Genomic DNA, 11,446 nt, shown 5'->3' on the forward strand with positions numbered 1-11,446 from the left:
TTAAAAATCTAGTAGGTGTTTTTTAGGTGTGAAAACGCATTTTAATTTTCTGTAGTAATAGCATTCCAAAGAACTTTGCAAAGTCATTCTGACTGGTTAAATAGGTAATTATTATCTGTGTTTCACAGATGGATGAGACATAGCATACAATTCTCAATATGATGACAGCTAAAGACAACAGGGATTACAAATTATACTATTTCAACTTCTTCGGCCAACACTTAAAGGAAAGTTTAGAATAAATTTAACAGCCACTGTATGCAATGTCAGTGTAAAATACCAAAAACTGCTTGGTCAAAAGAAGCAATTATATTAGAAATTTTACTTGGGATTTTGGAGTACAGTATATGACCAGGTGACTCATTCCTCTCATGAGACAATCAGGTATTTGGAAATTTTACTTGGAATTTGGAGTACAGTATATAACCAGGTGACTCATTCTATTCGAAAAACAATTGGGGCGGGGAGACAATTAGGTATTATGTCCATTCTGGTAAAACTCAACAGTTTTTTCTCTTAAGTGCCAAAAGGCATCAAGAACGCTACTGTTAAATCCACTTGGTATGTTATGAGCTGGTTTTTACATTTATTGAAAACAAAAGACAGGTAAATATTTAAATTAACTTGCACAGCATATAGCTTGTACCACTTAAAAACTTAAATGACAGCAACTTGTTTTTTATTGGGAAGTCACAAACAAGGCACAAGTTTTTTAAACACGAAGTCTTGAGAAATGTTTCTGTAAATACTCTCTATATTGCCAAGAATCTGGGGGATTAGATCGGGGCGAATTTAGTTCTGTCTTCTACCTCGGGGTTCCTATTGGTTCTCGGTGACAAGACACAACTCAAACGAAGGTATCATTTCGAGACGTCTCGAACAACTTAAATTTGAATCAGAGAAGAACACTGAAGGTGACAAAAACTCTCATCAACCACCTCTTTTTGGAGTTACAGTTCCAGCAGACACTTTCTCAACAAAAACGACTGCTCACAGGAACTGACGAGTTGTTTTGCGTTTCCAAAGCCGGGATTGTTCAATGACTGATGGTGGTGGGGAGCACCCCATACTTGCTAAAGATCTGTAATCCGTGTGACGCCCCCCCCCATTTTTCATTTAAAGTATTAAAAAAAAGGAGACTGAGTAAAAGAAAAGAGCAGCGAAAGAACACCTCCGCCAAAGTGTTAAATGCAGGTGAGTTCGCGCGTGCAAGAGACCCCGGAACTTTGCAGAATCCGCCATTACCCACTGACTAGATGGATCGTCCCCAGACACCGCGACGCGCACGTCACATTTGTTTGGTACACAGTGGTCGGCTTCGGCGGTGTAACCCCGCCCTCGGGGGCCGAGCCAGGCTGCGGGCAGCGCGCAGGGCCAGGATCCGGTGACCTGTCGGGATCCTTGAGGATGGGCAGGCTGACCCGGACAGGCGGAGGCCCGAATGGAGGACTCGGGTGGGGAGAGGGCCGGACAGCGACTGCCCGGGGCGAGGCCCGAGCGCCACGACCCGCTGGGCCCTGTGGGCAGCGGAGGACACTCACCCTGGCGGTGGCCGGAGCTGCGGGCCGCAGCCCTGCAGCGCAGCTGGAGCCGGCGCAGGGACGACCAGCTACATCTGTGGGCCGCGACGGCGGCGGCCAAGCCCGGTAACATCCTGGCGGGGCAGAGGCCCCTACGCGGACACCGCCTCCTGCCTCCGCGCCGCCGCCGGCACCAACTGACTCCATAGACCGGACAGCGGCGAACGCGGACGTCTGCGCCGCCGCCGGCGGCCTCCGCGACCCGGAAGTTGCAATGTCTTTTAGCGACGCCCGCCCGAGAGGCAGCGGAAGTGACGTAAGCGGCGGCGGCGGCGAATCGCGGGCCTCCCCGGCCCAGGTGGGGCGTGACCTCGATGGTGGCGTTTGCGCGGTGCTCTTCCGCACGAACTTGCGCTTGCCTGCAAGTCTTCGTGCGGATTGTTTGCAAATTACCTGGGAGAAGTGACAGCTAGGGGAGTGTCGCCTACTTTTCTTTTACTTGGCTCCGAAGCCTGGTGTTGAAACTGGGAAGAAAGGTGCGAAGGAAAAAGAAAGGTTCCCCGAATCATTCCCCCGAGAGATAAACTCCACCGCGCAATGTTTTCCTCCCTACATCCTTGTGTAACCAGGGCCATGAATGCAAGTATACACTTCGGAGTCACTTAACTCGCTTTATTTGTGAACGGGATAAAACTGTATGTTCGTGAGGCAAACGAAACTGTAGAGGTTTCTGATCCTAGTGAGAAAGAAATCCGAACACTGACATTCACTTTCAGGTCTTAGTTCAATTTCAAGAGTAGCCTTTGACCACATTATAATTAGCATGGACTTTTTTTTTTTTTAATCTCGTTGCCATGTGTACTTTTCTTCAAACCTTTTACCGCCCCCGCCCCAATAGAGTATAAGTATTTAACCCAGGGGTGTTCTGCCTCTGTTCTACAAACTCAGCCCTTATTTTACTTGAAAACAAGGTCTAAATTGCTGAGGCTGGCCTCGAACCTGCGATCCTCTTGTCTCAATCTCCCAAGTACTGGGATTAAAAGCATGTGCCACCGTCCAGTTAGCAGTGTTTAAAATTATTACTTTGCTTTCTGTCTCATAGAAAATTATGAACGTGATGCAAGAATCCTATTTCTCTATTACTTTGTCCAAAGGGATAAACAAATACTGACATAAACAAATTGAATAGAATACATGATGTTTTGTTTAAAAGTTAGTCTGATCACCCAGTTTGGTGGTGCACCCTTGTAATCCCAGTACTTGGGAGGCTAAGACAGGAGGATATGGCAGGTTTGAAGCCAGCCTCAGCTACTTAGTGAGGCTCTCAGTAACTTAGTGAGATCCTGGTTTGAAATAAAGTCTAAAATAGGTCTGGGAGCATAGCTCGGAAGTAGAAGGCCCCTGGGTTTCATCCCCAGTGCCACAAAAATAAATAAGGTTACTCTTGAGTGGCTTAATCATATAACTACAAAATAACTATTTCAAGGGAAAATTAATCAGTATGTTCCTAATTTTAAAAGAATCATATGTATGTTATATATATATATATATATTCAGACAAATGAAGTCAATAAATTACCACAAGACTGGTAATCAGCAAGTTTAATAAATTCATCTTTATGATAAAAATGCATAAAAATTTGTCTCTGTAACTTTATAGTAAATGCATGTAAACTATTAACCTTTATGAATAATTCTTTCTGAACAAAATTAACCTAACGCTTTGAATTCTTAATGTGGTCCTGCCTGGTTCCAACTGTCATTTTAATTGAGATTGAGCAAAGTTGCTTAGGTTCAGGTTTTTGTTTCTTTCATTGTTGTTGGTGGTGGTTTTTTGGTACTTGGAATTGAACCTAGGCAGTCTACATCTTAGCTAGACCCCCAGCCCCATTTTATTACATTTTTACAATTTTGGAGCCAGGTGTGGTGCACACATCTATAATCCTAGTACTTGGGAGGCTGAGATAGGAGGATCGCAGGTTTGAAAGAAGTCAGCCTTAGCAACTTAGTGAAGGTCTCAGCAATTTAGGGATTCAGTTTCCAGATAAAAAATACAATAGGGTGGGGCAGAGACCAGAGGTAGAAGGCCCCTGGGTTCCATCCACAGTACCACACAAAAGAAAATTGTTTGGAACAGGGTCTAAGTTGCTGAGGGTCTGGCTAAATTGCTGAGACTGACCTCAAACCTACTATCCTCTTGTCTCAGCCTCCCAAGTACTGGGAGTACAGGCATGTACTACCACGCCTGGCCTTGCTTTTTGTTTTTATTTTGTGCAGTAGGATTTTTATTTCACTTTAAGTCTATTTTGAAATCTCAGAGTAATATACATCCTTTTGTGATAAACATTTTAAAATACATGTGAGCTGGGTGCAGTGGCATAAGCCTGTAATTTCAATACTCGGGAGGCTAAAACAGGAGATTACAGGTTGAAGGCCAGCTTCAGCAAATTTAGTGAGACCCTGTTTCAAAAGAAAAAAAGAAAAAGGGTTGGGGATGTAGCTTGTAAGTAGAATGCCCCTGGGCTTAATACCCGGCTATAAACAAACAAACAAAAAAACTGGAGTGGTTGTTAAAATAATTTCAATAACAGCCATGATGGTAGTAAGTTTTTTCCCTACCCTCCTTTGTCATGGTATAGTTGCAGTGTAACTTGATTTAGACATATAATTTTTATAAACCTCCAGTAGCTTTGATTAACCAAATAAGTCTGAATAAAATGGGTTATGCTGCTATTTTAACACTCCACAATGCTGTTTCACATAATAATGTCTCAACAGACTTGGATTAAAATACTTGGATTAAAAGCCTCAGCAATTTAGCAAGACCCTGTTTCAAAATAAGGCGGGGGATATAGCTCATAGGTTGGTGAATACCCCTAGACTCAATTTCAAACACCAAAAAACAAATAAATGAAAATTTCCTCCCTAAATCTAAAGATTAAGGTAATGTCAATTTTGAGAGTTGCTTAGGGGAATTTCCCGATTCTGAATTCTTTGAGAAATCCAATCCTTACTAAGAGATTTTACTTATATGTTCCATGAGACATATTCAGCAGCTGTCTATATGTATTGAATAGGTAAGAACCCAGAATCATAGAGCTCATTTTCTATTGGAGGTTACAGAAAATTTAAAAATAATCACATAGGTCATTTCAGCTAGTGATAGCACCAGTAGTAACATTTGCTGATAGCAGACCCTCTGTGTGCATTATCCCATTCATTAACAAGTTCTAGATGAAGAAATTAAGTGCTTTTTAAGCACTGATTTTTACTTTAGAAGTCAGTGGGTATTTATCCTTTGAAGAAAACATGTATTTCAAAAGCTGTGAAGGACAGTATGTTCTCTCCTTGTTTTCTGTTATGTAGGTCAAGAATGAGCATTTCCCAGCCTCAGCTACTTAGTGAGACCCTGTTTCCAAATAAAGTATAAAATAGGTCTGGGAGTATAGCCCGGAGGTTGAAAAGCCCCTGGGTTCCACACCCAGTACCACAATAAATAAATAAATAAATAAATAAATAAATAAATAAATAAATAAAATGAGCATTTCCCTATATTTTTAAACATCATTTTATGTGTGAACAACATGATTTTATATTGTTGAGTTTCATGAGGATTTGTGATATAATAAATCCTTAAATACAGGGAACTATTAGGTCAGAGAGATGAAAATAGAAGTACACCATTAATTCTCCCTCTAACAACATAGATTTTGCTTATTTGGGGACTTTGTAAACATGAATTACAAGTGTCATTTTTACTTCCATACACTATAATTCCTACTGGGTATTCCATTAAGTCTGAAGTTCTATCATTTTTCAGAAACTTGCTTCTAAAATTGAGCCAACTAGCCAGGCGTGGTGGCACACGCTTGTAATCCCCGCGCTTGGGAGGTGGAGACAGGAGGACTACGCAGGTTCGAAGCCAGTCACACTGGCTTAAAAGACCCTGTTTCCAAAATAAAAAGTATAAAAAAATAGGTCTGGGAGTGTAGCCCAGAGGTAGAAGGGTTTCCAGGAACCCCAGTACCAACAAAAAATAAAAAATAAAAAAAAATTGAGCCAACTATTCCTTGGTTTCATCCCATCTATAGCTTTGACAAAAATGATTCATATCTTGAGACAGACTTGGCTGGTTATGTGGAAAACTGATTTAGATAATCCACTAGAAAATAAAGTGAGTGGCTTTATCCTGAGGCTTACCAAGAACATAGGATTAATTTTAACAAAAATACATTTGTTGACATCCTGTTCCTTTTGCCTGCAGGAAACACTTTAAGACAAGGCTTACACATAGACAAAAAGGAGAATTATCTGGTCATACTCAAGGGTATCACTTTCTGCTATATAACCAGTCAGAGGTAAAATTGATCTACACAGACACTTTGCACATATAGGCGAACTTCTCCTGCCTAAACAAAATAAGTGAAATTTGGAGTTGACATGGTTTCAGACCAGATTGCCAATCTCCATTTTTCAGAGAGGAGTCCCCGCCCCCCCATTTCATTCAACAAGAATGGGATGAAACATGGGATCAGTTTCTCTGGCCCCAAATCTATGTGCTTGAGTGAGTGTTTATAAGGAGGAAAGAAAAGGTTGGGTAGTTCTTATGGGTTCCCTCTACCCTGGACATTACCTTTGAAGTTGCTTGTGGGTTTCTCTGGTTTGTTTATTCTGTGAAATAATCATATAATACTTTACCACCATTAAACTTAGGTTCACTCTTTTCCATACTAGGAATAAAAGGATGATTTCTCCAATGATCACCATACTCCTGGGTCTTATTCAACTCTTAGCTTTTCTAATAACCCCTGGAAGATAGGGTAAACACACACACACACACACACACACACACACACACACACACACACACTTATATACACTTTATTTCTTCCTAACACACACACTTTTCTTAGAGGCTAGTGAATAACACTGGGATTACAGTGGGGAAAATGGAGTTATTACTAAACAATCCCGAGGGCAAGAGAGACTGAACTGTTGGATAATATTTGTCCTTGAGCAAAATAAGCTGAGGACAAAGGGAGATTTGGTACATTTATTTATTATTTATTTACTTACTTACCTATCTTTATTTATTGTGGTAATGGAGGTTAAACTCAGGGCCTCACACATGCTACACACATATTCTACCACTGAGCTATATCCCCAGCCCAATTTTGGTACTTTTAGAGAGGACAGCATTTGAAGGAAGAGTCGGTTCCCTCCCCAAAGCCATAAGTAGAATACCAAAAGAAATTCTCATCAAGTTTTTAAGTTTTTTTTTTAAGTACACATAGAAGATACAACTCTTTTTTTTTTTTTTTTTTTTTTTTTTTTTTTTTTTTTTTTCCTGGTGGTACTAGGGTTCCTGGAAGTCCTTTTATCTCCGGGCTAAACTTTCAGACCTTTTTTTTTTTTTTAAATTATTATTTTATTTATTTTTTATTTTTTGCGGGTCTGGGGATGGAACCCAGGGGCATTTGACCTCCGAGCTACAGCCCCTGCCCTATTTTTTTATTCTTTATTTTGAAACCGGGTCTCACTGAGTTGCAGAGGGCCTCACTAAGTAGCTGAGGCTGTCCGCGAACCGCGATCCTCTGGTCTCAGCCTTCCGAATGCTAGGATTACAAGTGTGCGCCACCACGCCCGGCTCCAGACCTATTTTATACTTTTTTATTTTTGGAAACAGGGTCTCTGAAGCCAGCGGGGCTGGCTTCGAACCAGCGTGATCCTCCTGTCTCCGCCTCCCAAGTGCGGTGTGCACCACCACGCTCGGCTGGAGTACCACCACGCTCAGCTGAAGATATAACTCTTAAAGGCACAACTTTAAGAATTTCCACTAGTAAACAAAACAGACCCAGCATGGCCAGCTTCCCAGAATCCTCTCTTCTAGTTACTCTCCTGCCCTGAAAGTATACCATTAATTCTCCTTCTAACAACATAGACTCTGCCTGTCTGGGGACTGTGTAAGCATGACTTACACACTGCAAACTCCTTTGGCTCAGCTTCTTTATCTCAACCTTGTGTTTCTGAGACTCATCTATTTTATGTTCTTTCTAGTTGCTAGACAGGATTCCATGGTATTAATATCTCTCAATTTATCCTACTGTCTATGAGCATGTATGTAGCTTCTAGTTTGGGGCTATCAAATAAATTATGTTGGATACGTGTATGCATTGGGGGGGTGGGTACTGGGGATTGAACCCAGGAATGTTCCACCTCTGAGTTACATCCCCAGCCCTATTTTGAAACAGGGGCTAAGTTGCGAAGGGCCTTGCTAAACTGACGAGTCTAGTCTGAAACCTGCGATGCTCCTGTCTCAGCCTCCCGAGTACTGGCATTGCAAACATGTACCATCACTCCCAGCATAAACGTATGCATTTCTGAAGGATGTATTCCTAGGACCAAAATGACTGGTTTACAAAGTACGCACACTTCCAGCATTAGCAGTTATTAGTAGTTTTCCAAAGTACCCTCCCAAGAGCACTGTTTGAAAATTTTGTTTGCTCACAAGTGTACAATCATTTGTTACTCTTTTTACTTTAATCACTGTGTGAGTATGGAGTGGCTTGGCATTGCAATTTTAATTTTCATTTCCTTGACAATAAATGAGGTTGGACACCTTTTGAAAAAATTGTACTGGCCATTTAGATCTCCTCTTCGTATCCTATTCAAAACTCTTACCTTCTTTTAGGTGCCTCTTTTCTTACTGATTTCTGTACGCTATTTACATAGTCTAAAAACAAAATCTTTGTTGGATATATATATATATATATAAACACATATGTGTATATATACATATATATGTGTATATATATATATGTGTGTGTATATATATATCACAAATAGCTCTTATTCTGTGTAGTCTTTTATTTCTGCAGTGCTGGGTATGCAATGAGATTGAGGCATGTAGTCTTGCTGTGGAACACAACATGGAACAAGAGGTATGTATGTGTCAGAAGATTAGTGTTCAATGCTGCCAGCAGTGAGTCAGCTGACTGTAGATCTTGCAAGGGCTTTATTAAAGCACAGAGGGCGGCCTGAGGTTGAGTTTTCCCCCAGTGGGACCTGTTGGGATCCCCATGCCTCCCCATTAACGAAGATCTGCATAAGCCACAGTGACCTGCAGAAAGGGGACAGCAACCTTACCAGCCAGCCACTTAAGGGTATTTCCTGTTTTCCTTCTTGATCCTCCTAACCTCACCATTATAAGACAAGGCACATGGGTTGGGGTGTCTGAACAATCCTAGTTTGCCCCAAAGGGTAGTGTGTTTTTGAACTAAAGTTGAACTTACTCTTTCTTTCTTTCTTTCTTTCTTTCTTTTCTTTTCTTTTCTTTTCTTCTTTTTTTTTTTTATGGTACTGGGGTTCCTGGAAGCCCTTCTACCTCCGGGCTACACTCCCACTCCCAGACCTATTTTTACATTTTTTTTTTTTTTTTTAAACAGGGTCTCCTAAGCCAGCGCGCGCGGCTGGCTTCAAACCTGCGTGATCCTCCTGTCTCTGCCTCCCAAGCGCGGGGATTACAAGCGTGCGCCACCACGTCCGGCGAACTTGTTTTAAATGACTAATCTCAATGCCTGGCATGAAACTTATGAAAACTAAAGAGGCAGCCGAGCATGGTGACGCATGGTTGTAATCCCAGCATTTGGAGGCTGAGACAAGAGAATCACAGTTCGAGGACAGCCTCAGCTACGACCTAGTAAAGCCCTTTGCAACTCAGTGAGGCCCTGTTTCAAAATAAAAAAATAAAAAAATAGGGCTGGAGGTGTAGCTTGGAGGTAGATTGCCCCTGGGTTCCATCCTCAGTACCACAAAAATAAAACAAAACAAACAAACTAAACTAAAGAGGCTGATACCTGAAGGGACTGAAGTTTGTAAAAGTACCAAGTATAGAAAATAGGAGGCTTTTGAACTGAGAGTCTCAAACTGGTTTCATTTGTTTTGCCTAATCATCTGTGAATATCTTTAGACAGAGTGTGTGTATGTGTGTGTGTGTGTGTGAGAGAGAGAGAGAGAGAGAGAGAGAGATGGGGAGGGAGGGGGTAGGGATTGAACTCAGAGGCATTCTACTTTTGAGCTACACCCCAGCCCTATTTTATCTTTTATTTGGAGAGCCTCTCGCAGAGTTGCTGAGAGCCTTGCTAAGCTTGCCCAGGTGACTTCACACCTGTGATCCACCTGCTGCTTCATCTTTTTGTCCTTAGTATTAAGTGTATATTAGAAGACATGGAACACAGGATGGATGTGAGGGAATGAAGGAATGAAACCCTACAAATCCCCTGTTTTCATTCTCCTCTAGCCCCTAGGCTCCTTCATTGGGAGGAATAGGAATGGGGTAAGGGATTAAGGCTAAGACAGGCGTGACAACTCATGCTCGTAATCCCAGCCCCTGCTTGTGATACTTGGAAGGTGGACACCAGAGGATTGTAGGTTGTCAGCCAGCCTCAGCTACTGAGGCCCTCTGCAACTTAGGCCCTGTTTCAAAAATAAAGAATAAAAAATAGGGCTGGGGGTGTAGCTCAGAGGTAGAATGCCCCTGGGTTCAATCCCCAGTCCAAAAAAAGGGGGGGAGCTATTTCTGTGCAAACCACCCAATTTCTGCCCTATTAAGAGCTTTTCAATGCATTTCTACTTCTTTTTCTGATCAACTCTCCTTCCCTCTAAATAAACAAAATTAAATTTCTAGGAGCAAGGTGACCAACTTTTGACCTACATTCCTAAGACCCTCTCAGCCTCTAAGATCCTTTCCTTCTTTTTTAGGAATCAGTATGTTCTGTCCCAAAGATTCCACTCAGCTTTCCTCGTCTCCTCCATTTTATCCATATACTCATATAACCTTGTACTTTTGCCCTTAAGGGCTTATTGTCCTGCCTGCCCCACCTCAGGGCCCTATATTTCCCTACCCAGTCACAGGTCACCTTTGCAATGTGGTTGTCAGTCAGGGGCGGCTCTTGGCATTGTCTGGAAACAGTTTTGGTTGTTAGAACTGTATGTTACTGGCATCTCCAGGGTAGAGTCTGGAGATGCTGCTAATCCTACAATGCACAGGAAAATCTCACAAAAAGAGAACACTATCTCCCCCAGATGTCAAGAAGACTGCTGTTGAGAAAAAGAACAGTTCAGCACTACATATTAAAAGCAAAGCTCACCAGCTTCCACCAAATATGTGTATGTATATTTTTTAGATTTTAAATTTCCACACGTGTCTAATTTTTTTACATTTAAAAACTTTTTATTCTCTTAGTATTTGTGACATCGCTGGCAATGATATTTATTTTAACAGTAAAGCAGTCTAAATGTTTCATTTATCCCTTTATTCTTTATTCTTTTTAAAATTTTTTATTGGTGCACTGTAGTCATAAATCTTAATGGGATACAAGATGGTGGAGGCATATATGCACACATCACCCAATTAGCCCTTACCCAGTTCTCAACATACTCCATCCCCCTCCCTCCTTCCCATGTTTGGCTTAGTGATTGACTTTGCTATGTTTGTTAAAGTACGTCATGTGCACCCTCTTCCCCCCTCCTGTCCCCTCAGGTCACCTTATTCACACATGTATCTTATTACTGACAGTTTTCCCTATACACCAACTCTTTCCACATCTAAAGCCACATCCCCACAACTGCATCACTATTGGGAATCAGATAGAAAGAAATAAGGGGCAAAAATATCCCTCATCTTTTGCCTTACATATATACAAAGGGGAATAGGAAGGTAAAAAAGATAAGGCAAATGCTAAGTTCTGAGTCTATTTTCAACCTTTTACAAAGACATCTTATTTCAAGGGCATGAACACACACTTCACTATAGCTTCTTTGTTTCCATATTTTGTACATTTTTTCCTACCACCTTCAACATTCCTTTTCTTATCTTTGGGTAGCTTGCTAGAAACATTTTGCCTGACATCAATCAAAATACATTT

At 41.5% G+C, this 11,446-nt stretch overlaps 1 protein-coding gene across 1 annotated transcript in view; it reads right to left on the bottom strand.

Moving 5' to 3' along the window:
- Positions 1-1,653, bottom strand: part of SLC30A9 (solute carrier family 30 member 9) — a gene marked incomplete at both ends in the record, with an annotated part of 71,754 nt that extends 70,101 nt beyond the window's left edge. The window contains one exon of the mRNA XM_080698036.1: positions 1,542-1,653. Within this exon, the coding sequence (XP_080554162.1) occupies positions 1,542-1,653 (112 nt within the window). The remainder of the gene's footprint in view (positions 1-1,541) is intronic.
- Positions 1,654-11,446: the final 9,793 nt, after the last annotated feature.

Source organism: Muscardinus avellanarius (assembly GCF_963383645.1).
Source record: "Muscardinus avellanarius genome assembly, chromosome: 6".
Lineage (NCBI taxonomy): Eukaryota > Metazoa > Chordata > Mammalia > Rodentia > Gliridae > Muscardinus > Muscardinus avellanarius.